Source organism: Scyliorhinus canicula, chromosome 2, assembly GCF_902713615.1.
Source record: "Scyliorhinus canicula chromosome 2, sScyCan1.1, whole genome shotgun sequence".
NCBI lineage: Eukaryota > Metazoa > Chordata > Chondrichthyes > Carcharhiniformes > Scyliorhinidae > Scyliorhinus > Scyliorhinus canicula.
The window spans coordinates 145,440,315-145,461,446 of record NC_052147.1 but is presented as its reverse complement, the minus strand read 5'-3'; the positions used below and the strand labels follow the sequence as shown (position 1 = coordinate 145,461,446).

The 21,132-nt window shown below is 47.1% G+C and overlaps 1 protein-coding gene across 1 annotated transcript in view; it reads right to left on the bottom strand.

Annotated features, from left to right (window-relative positions):
• Nucleotides 1-21,132, bottom strand: part of LOC119962278 (microtubule-associated protein futsch-like) — a 433,376-nt gene that overhangs the window by 115,175 nt on the left and 297,069 nt on the right. The window contains exon 28 of the mRNA XM_038790266.1: nt 20,872-21,057. Within this exon, the coding sequence (XP_038646194.1) occupies nt 20,872-21,057 (186 nt within the window). The remainder of the gene's footprint in view (nt 1-20,871; nt 21,058-21,132) is intronic.

Genomic DNA, 21,132 nt, shown 5'->3' with positions numbered 1-21,132 from the left:
TGCCAGCACTGGAGAAAAGGAAGGGGTATTTTTTTCTCTCTTCTGGTATGCTCTGAATCAGTGTGACTTTCCGGTTTGACTTTCCGTTCTTGAGAGTCTACTGCTGTGGGTTGTGGGAAGGAAGAGATAGGGTGGATTGATCTTAATGCAGTTGCAGCTGCCTGGAGGCTGTCTGGTTACTGCCACCCCTTTGCTTTTCAGGCCTGGCATAAGGAAAGGGAGAATGTAAGATGACCTGGTGCCAGCGCTGGAGAAGGAGAAGGGGAACTCTTTCTCTTTTCTTTTGTGCTCTGTGTCGGTGTGATTTTTCCCTTGCTGAGGAGTCTACTGTAACTGCAGGAGAGAGAGAGATAGGCGGATTGATCCAAATGAGCAACTTGCCAAAGGTGTTGAAAAAATGCTTTTGCAGATTGATGGTGGTTTTATTGTATTGTTGACTGTTTCATGTTTAATGCCTGGAGGCTGTGTATTTGTTTGATGCCACCTCTTTTGCTTCTGTGGCCTGAAGCAAGGAAAGGGAGGATGTATGATGATTTGCTGTCAGCACCAGAAAAGGGGAAGGGTGACTTTCTGGTGTGACTTTCCACTGTTGAGAGTCTACTGCTGGGAACTGCAGGAGGGGGAGAGAGGCAGATTGATCCAAATGAACAATTTGATGAAGGTGTTGAACAAATGGCTTTGCAGGTTGCTAGTGACTTTATTGTACAATTGACTCTTTCATGTTTATTGTCTGGAGGCCGTGTGTTGTTTGCTGCTGCTTCATTTGCTTCTGTGACCTGGAGAATGGAAAAGGAGGATATAAGATGACCTGCTGCTGGAGAAAGGGAAAGGGTGCTCTCTCTCTCTCTTGGCGTGCTCTGCGTCGGTGTGACTTTCTGCTGTTATTTTCCACTGTTGATAGTCTACTGTTGGGAACTGTGAGAGGGGGAGAGAAAGGTGGTTTGATCCGAATGAGCAACTTGATGAAGATGTTGAAGAAATGCTTTTGCAGATTGCTGGTGACTCTATTGTACTGTTGACTGTTTATTTGGTTTTCTTTGTATAAATGAACTCTTGTAGTTGTGTTTGTAATGATATTTTGAAGTGAAAAGATGCTTGTGTATATATGGCATAGTGCCTTTTCCTTGTTGATTAATGGCTAGTGTGATATATGGACTGATAAGTCATTTGTTTTAATCTTTTTGTAAAAAGACATTATTGGCCATTCAATAAACAAAATATTTTCAAGTGACTGCAGGTTGTGTTTGCTGCACACTGCTGCTGGTAGCTGCAACTGCCTGAAGGCTTTGTATTTATTTGCTGCTGCCTCTTTGCTTCTGTGACCTGGAGTAAGGAAAGGGAGGAAAAAGATGACCTGCTGCAGCATTAGAGAATGGGAAGGAGGTGTTTTTTCTCTCTTCTGGCATGCTTTGTGTCAGTGTGACTTTCCACTGTTGCGAGTCTATTGCCAGTGGCTACGCGAGGGGGAGAGAGTGGCGGATTCATCCAAATGCAGCTGCAGCTGCCTGGAGGCTGTGTATTTGTTTGCTGCCAGCTTTTTGCTTTTGTGGCCTGGAGCAAGAAAGGGGAGGATGTAAGATGACCTGCTGCCAGTGCTGGAGAAGTGAAATGAGCTCTTTCTCTCTTCTGTTGTGCTCCGTGTCAGTGTGATTTTTGCTTGGCTGAGGAATCTGTTGCTAGAAGTTACAGCAGGGAGAGAGAGAGGTGGATTGATCCAAATGAGCAATATGACGAAGCTGTTTGACAAATGCTTTTGCAGGTTGCTGATGACTTTATTGCATTGTTGTCTCTTTCATGCTTAATCCCTGAGGCCATGTGTTTGTTTCCTGCCGCTCTTTCACGTCTGTGACCTGGAACAAGTAAAGGGAGGATGTGCAATTGCCTGCTACCAGTGCTGCAGAAGGGAAAGGGTGCTCTTTCTGACTTCTGGTGTGCCCTGCGTCGGTGTGACTTTCCATTGTGACTTTCCACTGTTGAGAGTCTACTGCTGGGTACTGTGAGAGGGAATGAGAGAGAAGCAGATTGATCAATGAGCAACTTGATGAAGGTGTTGAAGAAATGCTTTTACAGATTTCTGGTGACTTTATTGGACAGTTGGTTGTTTAATGTTTAATGCCTGGAGGATGTATGTTTCTTTACTGCCACCCCTTGTGGCATAGATACTCCATTTTGATCTGTATGGGGTGATATAGTGTCTTCAGCTTTCTTTGTACAAGTGAACTGTTGTAGTTTTGTGTTTGTACTTATATTCTGGAGTGAACAGGTAATTGTGTGGCTGGTATGGTGCCTTTACCTTTGTTGATCGTTGGTGTGACATATGGACTGTTAACTAGTTGGTTTTCCTCTTTTTGTGTACTATTGACCATTTAATTATCAAAATATTCTCATGTGGCTTTTCAGGGGCACACGTGCTATGTCTCACGATCATTATACAATGATTATTTCATCGCATTTCAATCAAACTTTGAAGCCTGAACTCCAGGGGCTGATTTAGCACAGTAGGCTAAACAGCTGGCTTGTAATTCAGAACAATGCCAGCAGCGCGGGTTCAATTCCTGTACTGGCCTCCCCGAACAGGCACCGGAATGTGGTGACTAGGGGCTTTTCACAGAAACCTCATTGAAGCCTACTTGTGATAATAAGCAAATTATATTATTATTAGAAATGCCAGCACCATGTCGATCAGGGGAGAGCACCTGAGCACGGTCTGCCTAATTTTCCCAGTGTTATGGGTCAGGCTTTAGAGAACCCCAAAGTGTATCACAGAGCTCACCTGACCCACAACTTTTAATAGATTGTGGTATGGGGAGCACATGGCCCACTCTATAGGTGTGGTACAGCAGAAATGGAAAAGTATTTATTAAAACAAAACAATGTTTATTCTATGAACTCAAGTTAACTTTTTTAAAACATACAGTGAAAATCTTATCAACCATTAATTCACATACAACCCCCAGCAACTACAACGCACTTTCTTTTTTAACATCCATAAGACTTAAAAACAAAACCTTTATCAGAAGCACATCAGGTTAAAGGCATGACTAAAAACATTTATAATTCTGAATTCACCAAATGATAAAGAGATAGTCTTTTGATGGCAGAGAGAACAGCAGTACACCTGTTTGGTCTGGCTTCAGCTCCAATACTGAAAATGAAACCAAAACACACCATGCAGCAAATAGCCTAAAACAAAAGTAAAAAGCTGACAGATAGACCAGCTCCACTCACTCTCTGACATCACTGCAGTAGTAAACACCGATTTCTTAAAGGTTCTCTCACTGCAGATATGTATATACACACCCATTTATAAACACCCATTTCTTAAAGGTACAGTCACATGACACCTCCCCCAAGAAAAAAAATAAACCATCAACTTCAAGACGGTTTCATTTTTCACCTTTTCACCATTCTATAAGAAATGCATTAAGTAAATATACTTTTTCGTTTCAAAAAATGATACACGCAAACAGGTATAATAATATAGTCCATATTTTTCTTCTTCCACCAACTGAAATCCTTCCCGATTGACAGTTTCTTTGAACAAGGACGTCGTTGCACGATCCGTCTATTTCTCTATGCCTCGGCATTTTGCTTCAGATACTTTAATTCAATTTGATCACAGAGTCCCTTGCAATTCTCCAACACAGGAACGTTGGTTATCCCAGTTTTCAGGCAGTCAAATGCCTGTTGAAACTCCGCTGTCCATTGAAATTGTTGATGTTTCTTCAGCAAGTCCATCAGTGGAGCAATCAAGCGACAACACTTTTGCATAAATGTTTGATCAAGTCAACTCATTGCCAAGAAATCGCATTATTTCCCTTTGTCTTGAGGGTATCGGAAGTACTCCGCAAGTAAAGTGACTTGGGCTTTTCCAAATTCACTTTTGGCTAGGTTTATCACCAAACCCACCTCCTGAAGTCGATCAAATAACTCCATCAGGGGCGGGATTCTCCCCTACCCGGCGGGGTGGGGGTCCCAGCGGGAAGGAGTGGCATGAACCACTTTGGCATTGGGCCGCCCCGAAGGTGCGGAATCCTCCGCAACTTTAGGGGACAAGCCCTCATCTTTAGGGGCTAGGCCCGCACTGGAGTGTTTGGCTCGCTGCCGGCCGGCGGGAAAGGCCTGTGGCGCCATGCCAGCCAGGAACGAAGGGACTCCGCCGGCCGGTGGAAGCCCACGCATGCGCGGGAGCGTCAGCGGTTGCTGGCGTCATCCCTGTGCATGCGCGGGGGAGGGGTCACCTCTGCGTCAGCCATCTCGGAGGTTGATGGCCGACGCGGAGGGGAGAGAGTGCCCCCATGGCACAGGCCAGCCCGCGGACCGGTGGGCCACGATCGCGGGCCAGGCCACCGTGGGGGCAACCCCTGGGGCCAGATCGCCCCGCGCCCCCCCTTGGACCCTGTAGCTTGCCCGTACCACCTGGCCCCGCCGGTAAGGGAGGTAGTTTAATTCACGCCGGCGGTACCGGCATTACAGCAGCGGGACTTCGGCCCATCGCGGGCCGGAGGATTGCCCGGCGGGGGGGGGGGGGGGGGTGCAGACCGGCATGGCATGATTCCCGCCACCGCCGAATCTCCAGTGCCGGAGAATTTGGCAGCCGGCTGGAGCGGGATTCACGTCGCCCCCTGCCAATTCTCCGACCCGGTGGGGCGTCGGACAATCCTGCCCCAGATGTTTCAAATTTTCTGTCAATGTCTGGCTGAAAATTACCAGATCGTCGATGTATACCGCACAATTGGGTCATCCTGAAATAAGTTTGTTAGCTAACCGTTGTAATGTGGCTGGTGCGTTTTTCATGCCAAATGGCATAACTTTGAATTGGTATACACCATCTAGAACATAGAACATTACAGCGCAGTACAGACCCTTCGACCCTCGATGTTGGGCCGTTCTGTGAAACCCCTCTAAAGTCCCTCTACACTATTCCCTTATCGTCCATATGCCTATCCAATGACCATTTGAATGCGTTTAGTGTTGGTGAGTCCACTACTGTTGCAGGCAGGGCATTCCACACCCTTACTACTCTCTGAGTAAAGAACCTACCTCTGACATCTGTCCTATATCTATCTCCCCTCAATTTAAAGCTATGTCCCCTCGTGCTGGACATCACCATCCGAGGAAAAAGGCTCTCACTGTCCACCCTATCTAATCCTCTGATCATCTTGTATGCCTCAATTAAGTCACCTCTTAACCTTCTTCTCTCTAACGAAAACAGCCTCATGTCCTTCAGCCTTTCCTCATATGATCTTCCCTCCATACCAGGCAACATTCTTGTAAATCTCCTCTGTAACCTTTCCAATGCTTCCACATCCTTTCTATAATGTGGCGACCAGAACTGCACACAATACTCCAAATGCGGCCGCACCAGAGTTTTGTACAACTGCAACATGACCTCATGGCTCCGAAACTCAATTCCTCTACCAATAAAAGCTAACACACCATACGCCTTCTTGACAACCCTCTCAACCTGGGTGGCAACTTTCAGGGATCTATGGACATTGGCACCGAGATCTCTCTGCTCGTCCACACTACCAAGAATCCTACCATTAGCCCAGTACTCTGCCTTTCTGTTATTCCTTCCAAAATTAATCACCTCACACTTTTCTGCATTAAACTCCATTTGCCACCTGTCAGCCCAGCTCTGCAGCTTATCTATGTCCCTCTGTAACTTGTAACATCCTTCTGCACTGTCCACAACTTCACCGACTTTAGTGTCATCTGCAAATTTACTCACCCATCCTTCTACGCCCTCCTCCAGGTCATTTATAAAAATGACAAACAGCAACGGCCCCAAAACAGATCCTTGTGGCACACCACTAGTAACTGGACACCAGTCAGAGCATTTCCCATCAACCACCACTCTTTGTCTTCTATCAGCTAGCCAATTTCTGATCCAAACTGCTAAATCACCCTGAATCCCATGCCTCTGTATTTTCTGCAATAGCCTACCGTGGGGAACCTTATCAAACGCTTTACTGAAATCCATATACGCCACATCAACTGCTTTACCCTCATCCACCTGTTTGGTCACCTTCTCGAAGAACTCAATGACGTTTGTGAGGCACGACCTACCCTTCACAAAACCATGTTGACTATCTCTAATCAAATTATTCCTTTCCAGATGATTATACATCCTATCTCTTATAAACCTTTCCAAGATTTTTCCCACAACAGAAGTAAGGCTCACTGGCCTATAGTTACCGGAGTTATCTCTACTCCCCTTCTTGTACAAGGGGACAACATTTGCTATCCTCCAGTCCTCTGGCACTATTCCTGTAGACCAGGGGTGGGCAAACTTTTCCGTGCAAGGGCCACATTCAGAAATTCACAATTTTAAAGGGCCGCATAGTATATTAAGTAAAATAATTACTTCACCCGGTTATGATTCTGGGCGCCTCATATAGAACATAGAACAGTACAGCGCAGAACAGGCCCTTCGGCCCTCGACGTTGTGCCGAGCAATGATCACCCTACTCAAGTCAACGTATCCACACTATACCAGTAAGTAACCCAACAGCCCCCCATTAACCTTAAAAAAATAATTAAAAATTTTTTTAAAAAATAAAAAATTTAAAAAACATTTTTTTTTTTTTTTTTTTAATGACTTGGTGGGCCGCATAAAGACCTTTGGCGGGCCACATGCGGCCCGCGGGCCGTAGTTTGCCCACCCCTGCTGTAGACAAAGATGACTTAAAGATCAAAGCCAAAGGCTCAGCAATCTCCTCCCTAGCTTCCCAGAGAATCCTAGGATAAATCCCATCCGGCCCAGGGGACTTATCTATTTTCACACTTTCCAGAATCGCTAACACCTCCTCCTTATGAACCTCTGGAGTCTGGAGTCACAAAGCTAAAATCTCCTTTGCCCTTTCGGATAAAGGTACCTGCCAGTAACCTTTAAGTAAATCCACTTTGGAAATAAAAGTTAATTGTCCCACTTTCTCAATGCAATCCTCCAAAGGTGTTTTAGGATAAGACTCCATTCTTGTAACTGCATTAACCTTTCAATAGTCCACACACAACCGTTGGGTACCGTCTGGTTTTGGTACCATCACTGTGGGTGAGCTCCATTGCCTGCAACCCACTTCAATTATGCCATTTATAAGCATACTCTCAATCGTTTTATTAAACTGTGCCAATTTTAAAGGGTTAAGTCTGTATGGATGTTGTTTGATTGGAACAGCATTTCCCACATCCACATCATGTATAGCCATGTTAGTACTTCCCAATTTATCTCTACAAACTTCCGATGTGATATCAATAACTCTTTCAGGTCAGTCCGTTTTTCCTCTGGAAGGTAACTCAACAATTTATCCCAATTATTTTTTTTTTTTTAAATAATTTTTATTGAAGAAATTTTTCAAAATACAAACATTTTAACCCCCCCTACATTTACATTTAAATTATAACAAAACAAAGTCAAACCCCCCTACTTAACAAGAAAAAGAGAAAAGTCCCCCCCCCCCTACTCGCGCGTCCCCCCCACCCCCCCCCCCCCCCCCCCCCCCCCGCCGGCGAACCGACAGTCAGACCAACTTATCATTTCTAGCAGCGTCCTCAGGCAGGCCTTGCCCGTGCCACCACCGCTACCGTACTTCCTTCGTCTTTGTCCCCCCTCCCCCCCCCCCCCCCCCTCCCCCCTCCCTCCCGCCCTCCCCTCCCCTCCCGGGTTGCTGCTGTCACGGCCTCAGTTTCTATCTCTGATCCAAGAGGTCTAGGAAGGGTTGCCATCGCCTGAAAAACCCCTGCACCGACCCTCTCAGGGCGAATTTGATCCTTTCCAATTGGATGAAGTTTGCCATGTCGTTTAACCAGGTGTTAACACTCGGAGGCCTTTCGGCCCTCCACTGAATCAGGATCCTCCCTCCGAGCCACCAAGGACGCAAAGGCTAATATTCCAGCCTCCCTCGCCTCCTGTACCCCCGGTTCCACCCCAACCCCGAAGATCGCAAGTCCCCATCCTGGCTTGACCCTGGACCCCACCACTCTCGACACCGTCCCTGCCACCCCCTTCCAGAACTCCTCCAGTACCGGACATGCCCAAAACATATGTGCATGATTCGCAGGGCTTCCCGAACATCTAATACACCTGTCTTCACCCCCGAAAAACCGACTCATCCTTGTCCCCGTCATGTGGGCTCTATGCAGTACCTTAAATTGAATGAGACTTAGTCTCGCACATGACGACGACGAGTTGACCCTCTCCAGGGCGTCTGCCCATGTCCCGTCCTCTATCTGTTCCCCCAGCTCTAACTCCCACTTATCTTTCAGCTCCTCTACTGGTACCTCCTCCACCTCCTGCATAATCTTATAGATGTCCGAGATCTTCCCCTCCCCGACCCAGACCCCTGATAGCACCCTATCACTCACCCCCCTGTCGGGGAGCGCGGGGAACCCCGCTACCTGTCGTCTGGCAAATGCCTTCACTTGGAGGTACCTGAACGTGTTCCCCGGGGGGAGCCCAAATTTCTCCTCCAGCTCTCCCAGGCTCGCAAACCTCCCCTCTATAAACAAGTCCCTCAGTTGTCTATTACCCGCCCTCTGCCAGCTCTGGAATCCCCCTCCTGTGTTTCCCGGCGCAAATCTGTGGTTCCCTCTTAGTGGTGCCCCTATCAGACCTCCCACTTCCCCCCTGTGTCGCCTCCACTGCCCCCAGATCTTGAGGGTGGCCGCCACCACCGGGCTCGTGGTATACCTCGTGGGAGGGAGCGGCCATGGTGCCGTTACCAGTGCCCCTAAGCTTATGTTGCCGCAGGACGCCCTCTCCATGCGCTTCCAGGCTGCCCCCTCCCCTTCCATCATCCACTTTCGTACCATCGATGTATTTGCCGCCCAGTAATATCCTGAAAGGTTGGGTAACGCCAGCCCTCCACTATCCCTACTCCGCTCCAAAAAGACCCTTCTAACTCTCGGGGTGCCATGTGCTCACACATACCCCATGATACTACTCGTTACCTTCTTGAAAAAGGCCCTGGGGAGGAAGATGGGCAGACACTGGAACAAAAACAAGAACCTCGGGAGGACCGTCATTTTAACTGACTGCACCCTCCCTGCCAGCGACAGCGGCACCATGTCCCACCTCTTAAACTCCTCCTCCATCTGTTCCACCAGTCTGGAAAAGTTCAACTTGTGGAGGGTCCCCCAGTTCTTTGCCACCTGCACCCCCAAATACCTAAAACTTTTAACTGCTCTTTTGAAGGGGAGCCTCCCAATTCCCTCCCCTTGGTCTCCCGGGTGTATTACAAAGACCTCACTTTTCCCCAGATTTAATTTATATCCCGAAAAGTCCCCGAACTCCGCTAGTATCCCCATTACCTCCGGCATTCCCCCCTCCGGGTCTGCCACATACAACAACAAATCATCCGCATAGAGCGAGACCCGATGTTCCTCCCCTCCCCTTGTCAGTCCTCTCCACCCCCCTGAACCCCTCAGTGCCATCGCCAACGGCTCAATCGCTAATGCAAAGAGTAAGGGAGATAGGGGACATCCCTGCCTAGTACCTCGATGGAGCCCAAAATATTCTGACCTCCTCCCGTTTGTTACCACACTTGCCATCGGAGCTGAATAGAGCAGTTTTACCCACTTGATAAATCCCTCCCCAAACCCAAACCTTTCCAACGTCTCCCACAAGTATTCCCACTCCACCCTGTCAAATGCCTTCTCCGCGTCCAGCGCTACCACTATCTCCGCCTCCCCTTCCACTGCTGGCATCATAATCACATTTAACAATCTCCGGACATTTGTGTTAAGTTGGCGTCCCTTCACGAACCCCTGTCTGGTCTTCATGGACTACCCCTGGCACACAGTCCTCTATCCTGGTTGCCAGGACCTTTGCTAGCAGCTTGGCGTCAACATTCAGGAGGGAGATGGGCCTGTAGGACCCGCACTGGACCGGGTCCTTGTCCCGCTTCAAAATCAAGGAGATCAGGGCCTGCGACATTGTTGGGGGCAGAACCCCCCCCTCGCGTGCCTCATTAAAGGCTCGCACCAGCACTGGACCCACCAAGTCCACAAATTTCCTGTAAAACTCCACCGGGAACCCATCCGGCCCCGGCGCCTTCCCCGCCTGCATCTGGCCTATCCCTTTAATTAGCTCCTGCAGCTCTATCGGCGCCCCCAACCCTTCCACCAGCTCCTCCTGTACCTTTGGGAACCCCAATTTGTCGAGAAAGTTCTTCATTCCCCCTCTCCTCTTCGGCGGTTCAGACCTATACAATTCCCTATAATAGTCCCTAAAGACCCTATTCACCTCTTGCCCCTTCTGCACTACATCCCCACCCCTCTCTCTCACTCCCCCAATCTCTCTGGCTGCATCTCGCTTACGAAGCTGGTGTGCCAGCATCCTGCTCGCCTTTTCCCCGTACTCATACGCCGCACCCTGCGCCCTTCTCCACTGCATTTCCGCCTTCCTAGTGGTCAGTAGGTCGAACCTGGCCTGCAAGCTACGCCGCTCCCTTAATAGCCCCTCCTCTGGTGCCGCCGCATATTTCCTATCTACTTCTAGGAGCTCCCCCACCAGCCTCTCCCTTTCCTGCCTCTCCTTCCTCTCTCTGTGTGCCCTTATGGAGATCAGCTCTCCTCTAATCACTGCTTTCAAGGCCTCCCAGACCGTCCCCACCTGCACCTCACCTGTGTCATTCGTACCCAGATAGTTCTCAATGCCCGTTCTCACCCTTCTGCACACCTCTTCGTCCGCCAACAGCCCTACATCCAGGCGCCACAACGGGCGTTGGTCCCGCGCCTCCCCCATGTCCACGTCCACCCAATGTGGTGCATGGTCCGATATCGCAATGGCCGAGTACTCCGTGTCCTGCACTCTCGGTATCAACCCCCTGTTCAATACGAAAAAATCGATCCTAGAGTACACTCTGTGGACGTGGGAGAAAAAAGAATACTCCCTCGCCCTAGGCCTACCAAATCTCCATGGGTCTACCCCTCCCATCTGCTCCATGAACCCCCTTAACACCTCTGCCGCTGCCGGCCTCCTATTCGTCCTGGAACTCGATCTATCCAGCCCAGGGTCTAACACCGTATTAAAGTCCCCTCCCATGATCAGGCCCCCTGCCTCCAGTCCCGGGATGAGGCCCAGCAGGCGCCTCATAAAACCCGCGTCGTCCCAGTTCGGGGCATACACATTTACCAGTACCACATTCTCTCCCTGCAGCCTACCCCTCACCATCACGTACCTGCCCTCCTTGTCTGCCACCACCTCTGCCGCCACAAACGACACCCTCTTTCCCACCAAAATCGCCACCCCCCGGTTCTTGATATCCAAGCCTGAGTGGAACACCTGTCCCACCCACCCCCTTCTCAGGCGGACCTGATCTGCTACCCTCAAGTGAGTCTCCTGCAGCATTGCTACATCAGCCTTCAGTCCCTTCAGGTGTGAGAAGACCCTTGATCTTTTGACCGGCCCATTCAGCCCCCTTACGTTCCACGTGATCAATCGGGTCGCATAGCGACCCGTCCCTACTCCCTGTCGATTAGCCATGTCTTGTCCCTTGCTCGCCCCGGGTCATCCCTTCTTTTCTGACCCGCTTCCCATAGCGATGGCCCCCCCCCCCCCACCCCCCCGGTTCTCCCCTTCTCGTCCCTGGTCTTTCCAGCAGCAACCCGGTGTCCCCCCCCAGCCCCCCCCCCCCCCCCCTTCCCCCCCCTTCCCCCCCCCCCCCCTCTGGCTAGGACCCCTCCTAGCCGCGATGTACCCCACATCGTACTCCCGAGAGTCAGCTGGTCTCCGCTGACCCGGCTGCTCCTGCCACATTCCGACTCCTCCCGGTTCACCCCATCTGCGCCCGTGAAAGATCCCCTTAAAACCCCCGAGAAAGACCCGCATAATCAACCCGCTCCCCCCGTCCCGTCTCCCCAACTTAACGATATAAATACCCAATGGCAACTAAATACATAAATACTTAACTACATACTTAAATAACAAAATAATTAACTAACTATCAACTAACAGTGTGCCCAACCATCACCCTCCATCAAACAGTATAAATAACCGCAGATAACCATAACCCGAAAAGAAAAAAAGAACCAAAAAACCCCCCCAAGCACCCAAAGAAAAAGGGTAAGAGGGGTAAATAACTAAGGGAAATTGGAAACGGGAAAAAACACCCCATAAGGAGCCAACGACCCACAATAGAGATTTCAACAGTACAAATATACCGAAACACCCAACAACTCGAAACCTTCAAAATATTCAGAAAAGTCAACCGTTCGAGAAAAAACACCCCAAACAATCCACGAAACTGTTACCCAGTTCCGACCTGGCCTGAAAAAGAAAAGGGCCACTTGCTCAATCAAGAGTCCCCCGGCGGCTACGACCGCCGGTGCTCCCAGGTTTTAGTTCGTGTCCAACTTTTCCTCTTGTACAAAGGTCCAGGCCTCCTCTGGGGACTCGAAATAATGATGTTGGTCCTTGTAGGTGACCCACAAGCGCGCCGGTTGCAGCATTCCAAATTTGATCTTTTTCGCGTGTAGCACCGCCTTTGTCCGGTTGTACCGGGCCCGCCGCTTTGCCACCTCCGCACTCCAGTCCTGGTACACCCTTACCGTCGAGTTCTGCCACTTGCTGCTTTTCTCCCTTTTTGCCCACCTCAGGACTTTCTCTCGATCACTTAGCCGCTGGAACCGCACCAGCACCGCCCTCGGGGGCTCGTTTGCCCTAGGCCTCCTGGCCATGACCCGGTATGCCTCTTCCAATTCCAGGGGCGCCGGACCGGCCCCTTCCCCCATCAGGGAGCTCAACATCTCCGCCACATATCCCGGGAGATCCGACCCCTCCAGGCCTTCTTCCAGGCCCAGGATCCTCAAATTTTTCCTCCTCATCCGAGTGTCCAGCTCCTGCCACTTCATGTGGAGTGCCTCGTGCACCTCCACCTTTGCCCCGATGACTGTGGCCTCCTCCTCCCTCGCGGTCATCTCCTGCTGCAGATCTTTAATCGACGCCTCTTGGATCGCCTGGGCTCCCACCAACCTGGTGGCCGTCGCGTTCATGGACTCTAAGAGCTCCACTTTCATCTCCGTGAAAAAACGGAGGAGAGCGGCCTGCTGCTCCTCCGCCCATTTCTTCCACTCCTCCGATGCACCGCCGGCCGCCATTTTGATTTTCTTCCCCCGCTTTTTTTGGGGAGCTGCTGCCGTTTTTCTTGCCGCTCCACTCCGGGTACCGACCATAAAATTGGTCTAGTTCTCCTCAGGGGACCTTCCCCCACCGGGATTCGTTTTTTCAGCGCCGTTGGGGCCCTCCAATTGGCCCAAAAACACCTTTGTTGCAGGAGCTTCCAAATGTGCGGCTTAGCTAGTCATAGCTGCAACCGGAAGTCAATTTATCCCAATTATTAAGAACATCCTCATTTTCCAATTTAATTTGAGGTATGTCAAATTCACAGTCCTCTGGATATGGGACGGGATTCTCCGATTCCCGCCGGGTCGGAGAATCGGCGGGGGCCGGCGTGAATCCCGCCCTCGCCGGCCGCCGAATTCTCCGGCATTGGAGATTCGGCGGGGACGGGAATCGCGCCGCGCCAGTTGGCGAGTCCCCCCAGCAATTTTCTGGCCCGTGATAGGCCAAAGTCCCGCTACTGTAATGCCAGTCCCGCCGGCGTGAATTAAACCACCTACCTTATCAGTGGGACCAGGCAGCGCGGGCGGGCTCCAGCGTCCTGGGGGAGCACGGGGCAATCTGGCCATGGGGGGTGTCTCCACGGTGCCCTGGCCCACAATCGGGGCCCCCCGATCCGCGAGCGGGCCTGTGCCGTGGGGGCATTCTTTCCCCCAAAGTGACCCCCACCTTTCGCATGCGTGGGGATGACGTCAGCAGCCGCTGACGCTCCCACGCATACGCGGACTTCCGCCGGCCAGCGGAATCCCTTCAGCCCCGGCTGGCGTGGCGTCAAAGGCCTTTCCCACCAGCCGGCAGCGCGCCAACCTCTCCGGTGCGGGCCTAGCCCCTAAAGGTGAGTGCTTGGCCCCTAAAGGTGGGGAGGATTTCGCACCTTTGGGGCAGCCCAACGCCAAAGTGGTTCACGCCACTCATCCCGCCGGGACCACACGCCCCGCCGGGTAGGGGTGAATCCTGCCCATGGTTCATCACTTTGAGTTAGAATCTTTAAAACCTCCTCCTTTTTCTCTCCTTCCCTTTCAAAGTACCTTTTAAGCATATTCACATGACACACTCTGTGAGTCTTCCTTCTATCTCGTGTTTTTACCACATAATTCACCTCACTTAATTTCCTTTCAATCTGATAAGGTCCACTAAACCTAGCTTTTAAAGGCTCACCTACCACTGGTAACAACACTGAAACTTTCTCTCCACTGGCAAAACTACAAACTTTGGATTTCTTGTCCACTACCCATTTCATCACATTTTGTGCAACTTTTAAATGCCTAGCCAATTCACCTGCTCTATTTAATCGTTCCCTCAAATTTGAAACTTAATCCAGTAATGAAATTTCCGATTTCTCACTCACCAATTTTTCCTTAATCAATTATAATGGTCCTCTTACCTCGTGACCAAAAATTAGGACAAAAGGACTAAATTTGGTAGACTCATGAGGTGCATCCCTAATTGCAAACAGTACGAATGGAATTCCTTTATCCCAATCCTCTGGATAATCTTGACAATAAGCTCTCAACATTGTCTTTGTCTGATGCCACCTTTCTAACGCTCCCTGCGATTCTGGATAGTATGCAGTTTATTTAAATTGTTTTATTCCAAAGCTATCCATAACTTCTTGGAATAACCTTGAGGTAAAATTTGATCTTTGATCCGATTGTATTTCTGTGGGTAGTCCATATCTAGTAAAGAATTTAAATAACTCCTCCACAATCTTTTTAGCTGTAATATTACGTACTGGAATGGCCTCTGGAAACCTAGTAGATACATTCATTATAGTCAAAAGATATTGATTCCCACTTTTTGTTTTAGGAAGCGGTCCTACACAATCAATTAGGACACTTGGAAAAGGTTCCTCAAATGCTGGAATGGGTATTAAGGGCGCTGGTTTTATCACTGCTTGAGGTTTCCCTATCACTTGACATGTGTGACATAATTGATAAAATGTAACTACATTTTTGTATTCCAGGCCAATAAAAACATTTTGGATTTTCGCTTGAGTTTTCCTTATTCCCATGTGACCTCCCACTGGTACCTCATGTGCAACTCGCAACACCTCCTTTCTATACCCTACCGGCAATACTACCTGATGAACTTCCACCCATTTTTCATCCGCCTGCATGTGTAAAGGTCTCCATTTCTCATCCAGACATTACTTTCATGGCAATAACACTCTGGTATACTCTTCTGTGTATACTTTCTGATACATCCGGTTTATTTCTATATCTTCTTGTTGTAACTCCGCCAATTTTCCTGAACTAAAAATATCCGCCTCATCCTCCACTTGTTCTTGTTCTTTTTCAACCATCTGATCAAAAATCATTTCTGATAAGTGAACTTCAGCTTCATCTTCACTCGTTGATTTATCCTCTTGTCTTAACCTGTGACTTTGCAACCTTGTCACTACACAATCCGTAAAACTCCCAGGATATTCGTCCTTCAACACTTCAGTTTTCTGATTTTCCAGTGGCTTATCAACCACAGTAGGCATCACTCCCACCTGCAGCTATATCATTACCCAAGATAAACAGTATTCCTGGACAAGATAGTTTCTCTATTACTCCTACTACCACTTCACCACTCTTCACTGGACTTTCCAACCTTACCTTATATAATGGAACCCTACTCCTCTCACCCTGAATTCCACATAATACCACCTTTTCCGGCAACATTCTTCCCAAACTAAATAACTCCTCATCTCTTAACATTAAAAATTGACTCGCTCCCGTATCTCTTAAAATTGTGACTTCTTTACCTGCTCCTCCTGATATACATAAGTAAACTTTACCCACACAAGTAAATTATTTAAAGAGATCTGGCACCTTCTTATCAATCACCTCTTGCTCAGGCTGTACAATCTTTTGCACATCCTTCGCTTCACTTGGGCTTTCCTTTACCACTTTCTCAAACCCCACTGTCTTATCCTGTTTTCCCACATCAGCCTTCCCAGTGCAGTTCTTCAACCACCAACACTGTGACTTTACATGGCCTAGTTTATTCCAGTGAAAACATTTGAAACTTTTCATTTCTTATCCACCCTCCTGGATTTCTTTTTTAATCTGAGGTAAACTCTCCTTATTATCTCCCATCAGATCACCTTTACTTTTACCACTTGAGTATTTCTCATGTCCCCAGTTTCTATCCCTCACAGGCTGAAACTGATGTCGGAAACCAAGCTTTGATTTATGAACTTATTCATAATCATCTGCCATTCCTGCTTCTAATCTCGCAGTTTTAACCCTCTATTCTTCCACATGAGTTCTCACTACATAAGGAATTGAACTTTTAAACCCCTCCAAAAGTGTAGTTTCTCTGAGAGCCTCATACGTTTGGTCTATTTTCAAAGTGCTATCCACCTATCTGTTTGAGCCTTTCAAACTCCATGTATGTTTGACCAAATTCTTTCCTTAAATTTCTAAACCTTTGTCTGTAGGTTTCAGGAACTAGTTCATATGCACCTAAGATGGATTTTTTCACCTCCTCACACGTCCCAGATACCTCCTCCGGTAGTGATGCAAACACTTCACTAGCCCTCACTACCAGCTTTGTTTGAATCAGTAATACCCACATGTCCTGTGCCATTTCATTTGTTTAGCTACCTTCTCAAATGAAATGAAACAGGCTTCTACCTCCTGCTCGTCAAACCTTGGCTTGGACATATTTAAATAGGTCCCCACCAAGCCTTCGACTTTGACGCTCTTTCTCTTCATCCTCATCACTATCCTCAAACTGTACGTTTCCCTTTAAATCCGCCAATCTTAACTGACTGTCATGTTTCATGGCCATTTTCCGAAGTTCAAACACTCCTTCTCTTTCTTTTTCCCCTCTCTTTCTTTTTCTTTTTCCTCTCTATCTCTTTCGTATTCAAGCTGCATTAATTCTTTCTCATGTTCCATTTGTTTAATTTGTAACTGAGTTTTTGCCATTTCCAATGAGTGAAATTGTATCTTAGGCAACTTTAAATGCTCATCCACTGCCATAATTACCTCATCTTTTCGCATTTTGTCAGGTAATGTTTACTGCAATGTTTTTGCCAATCAAACAATCTGCTTTTAGTCTCTGTCTGTAAGGTACTGCGTGTGACCGTCTCCACCCCCAAAAACTTCAGAGCTTCTTTAAGAGCCATTGTCCACAACAGACTCCCTACTTAAACTGAAATGCCACACCTGAAAAGCAACCACAATATGCTCACCCCTCACTGTCTTTAAGTTCAGTAAGCCAATCCAATAGATAGATGTTTTCCTCCTTGAGCCCACAATTTGTTATGGCCCAGAATTTAGAGTAGCCCAAAGTGTATCATGGAGTTCACCTGACCCACAACTTTTACTAGATTGTGGTTTGGGATGCACACGGCCCACTCTGCAGTATGGGACAGCAGAGATTGAAAACTATTTTTTAAAGCAAAACAATGGTTATTCTATGGACTCAAGTTAATCTTTTTAAAACATACAGTGAACATCTTAGCAACCATCAATTCAAATACAACCCCCAAAGAATACAACACTAAGTAATCCTTAAGCTTTACTTTTAACACCCATAAGACATTAAAAAGAATCTTTGAACAGAAGCACATAAGGTTTATATTCACTACTGAGAACAGTTATCATTCTGAATTCACCAAATGATCAAGAGATAGTCTTTACATGGCAGAGAAAACAACATGACACATTCTTTGGCTGGCTGCAGCTCCAGCAACTCCAAAATTAAAACAAAATCAAAAAAAGAACAGACACATCCAAGCTTTTCTCAAAGTGAAACTTAAAAAGCAGATCCAGAGCTCACCTCCACCCACACTCTGACATAACTGCAGTAACATGAGCAAGACAAACATTTCTTAAAGTGACATTCTCATGACAATAGTACTACCCAGTAGAGGAGACATGTGAAGAGATCAGATCAGTCCACAAGTCCATCAGTCCATAAGAGGGTCATTTAGAAGTCCGTACAGTGGGGAAGAAGCTGTTTTTGAATCTTTTAGTGTATGTTCTCAGACTTTTGTATCTCCTGCCCGATGGAAGAAGTTGGAAGAGTGAGCAAATCGGGTGGAAGAGGTCTTTGATTATGCTGCCCGCTTTTCTAAAGCAGCGGGAGGTGTAGACACAGTCAATGGATGGGACGCAGGTTTGTGTGATACACTGTGCGGTATTCATGTCTCTGTAGTTTCTTCCCATCTTGGGCTGAGCAGTTGCCATACCAGGCTACGATGCAACCAGATGGGATGCTACATTTGACTCCAACTCTGTCTACATGTTTGCTTTACAGTTTGTCCTTAGTGTTGGGTGGGGTTACTGGGTTATGGGGATAGGGTGGAGGTGTTGACCTTGGGTAGGGTGCTCTTTCCAAGAGCCGGTGCAGACTCGATGGGCCGAATGGCCTCCTTCTGCACTGTAAATTCTATGATATTCTCTGATAAACTATGATGCTTTCTATGGTGCATCTGTAAAAGTTAGTAAGGTTTAATGTGGACATGCTGAATTTCCTTCAGTTTCCTGAGAAAGTATAGGCACTGTTGTGCTTCTTGGTCACAGCATCGACATGGGTGGACCAGGACAGATTTTTGGTGATGTGCAGACCTAGGAATTTGAAGCTGTCAACCATCTCCACTTTGGCCCTGTTGATGCAGACATGGGTATGTACAGTACTTTGCTTTCTGAAGTCAAAGACCAGCTCCTCAGTTTTGTTGACATTGAGGGAGAGATTGCTGTCGTTACACCACTCCACTAGGTTCTCTATTCCCCTCCTGTGTTCTGACTTCATTGTTGTTCGAGATCCGACCCACTGTGGTGGTATCGTCAGCAAACGTGTAGACAGAGTTGGAGCCAAATTTTGCCACGTGGTCATGTGTGTATAGGGAGTATAGTAGGAGGATACGTACGCCCCAGTATTGAGGGCTATTGTGGAGGAGGTGATGTTGTTTATTCTTCCTGACTGTGATGTCTGGGTCAGGAAGTCAGTTTTCGCCCCCTTATTTAAGAAAAGAATATTGGAGGCAGTTCAGAGAAGGTTGACTGGGATGACCCCCGATATGGGAGGGATTGTCTGATGAGAAAAGGTTAAACTGGTTGAGATTCTACTCATTGGGGTTTAGAAAAATTAGAGGTGATTTCATTGAAATATATAGGATTCCTAAGGGGCTTGACAAGGTGAATGCTGAGAGAATGTTTTCTCTCATGGGGGAGTCTAGGCCCAGACAGCTTAGTCTCAGAATAAACGGGAGCCAATTTAAGACTGAGATGAGGAAGAATTTCTTCTCTCAGAGACTCTGTGAGTCTTTGGAACTCCTTGCCACAGAGAACTGTGGGGCCCAGTCATTGTTGATATTTAAGGTTAGGATAGATAGATTCTTCATCAGTAAGGGAATCAAGGATTGTAGAAAAAGGGAAAGCAAGTGGACGTGAGGAATGTCGGATCAGCCATGATCCTATTGAATGGTGGAACAGGATCGAGGGCCAAACAACCTACTTCTGCTCTTATTTCTTGTGGTCATCGTATGGTCTAATTACTCTCTTCACTGTTGTCTTCATTAGCTGTTGTCCCAGTTTAGAGCAGTTCACTAATTACCTGATACTTTATAAAGGATGTTGTAAGGTTTTGCTTCATGCTCAGTGTCAGTCCCTGATTTTGAAGTTGATGACACTGTTTGGGCCAGGGTTCAGAAAACTCCAAAGTATATCATGGAGTTTACCTGACCTACAACCTTTAATAGGTTTTGGTTATGAGGAGCACAAGGGCTCACTTTCCAGGTGTTATGCAACAGAGATCTTAAGTATTTTTAAACAAAACAATGTTTATTCTATGAATTCAGTTTGCATTTTATGAACACACAGTAAACATTTTATCAACTACCAACACAACTAACCCCACAGATACAGTACCCTATGTGTAACCTTTAATAATTTTCCTAACAACATCCATAAGCCAAACCCCCTTTTTAACAGCGCAGTAAGTATAAATTCTTTACACAAGACAGTTATCATTTTAAAATTATCATGTGATCTGGACACCTTTTAACATAGGGAGAGAGACAAAATGAACATTCCTTGTCTGAATTCAGCTTTCAACTGTCTAAAACAAAAGTAAAACAAAAAGCCACAAACAGCTTCCAGCTCAAAACTAAAGTAAAAGCCAGAGACACAACCCAGCTCCACCCACGCAGTGACATCACTGCAGGTATTTGATAAACACCCATTTCTTAAAGGTACACTCCCACAACAGACATTGAAATTAATTTTGTTGCTGAATCCAATAGTTCTGAATGATGCTAAATAGAAAAGTACAATTGTTTTTTTTAGCAATGTAGTGTATATTTTTCTATTACTCTGCACTATCTCTTACACTGAACAAGGCGGACCATTGAGTTTGAGGGTATATTAATACATGGTAAAATAACAAGCAAAGGTTACTCTAAAGGCATGTGATTTTCACGTCTTCCAGTGTGAGGGATTCACCATTTAATGGACAAGGAATGTTCATTGTGAACACATGAACATTTGTTCATATATAAAATGCATTTTACAAATTCCTTCATTAAATTTATTGAGAAGAGTGAGAGGAGGTTTATCGAATGGATAGAATGACTTGGATAGTTGATAATTTTGGAAACTTGCTTTGAGCGAATAAATCAAACTAGCTTCACCAAAAGAGAAAAAAACTCCAAAAGTACACTCAGGATCTAAAACAAAAGCTGCACTCTGTACGTTGAAAATTACCACACATCTGTCCCCAACCGTTAACATTTAATACACATCACTGACCTCTTCCAGCGGGTCACTGTCTTCACTTATTTCCACAGATATGGAAGCTGATGGAGGAACCAGTTTAGCCACAAAAGGAATTGAGATTTCTGCGGCTTCATCGGACAGTGCCTCACTCTTTGAGCTTGAATATATCTCATCTTCTTCTGCTTTTGATTTCAGTTTGCGAACTGCTGTTAATAATTTCTGCATTCGTAAACAGAACAATTTCAATAATGATCAGAGAGTAGCAGTTTTTGGAATACGAATTGGGACAAGGGC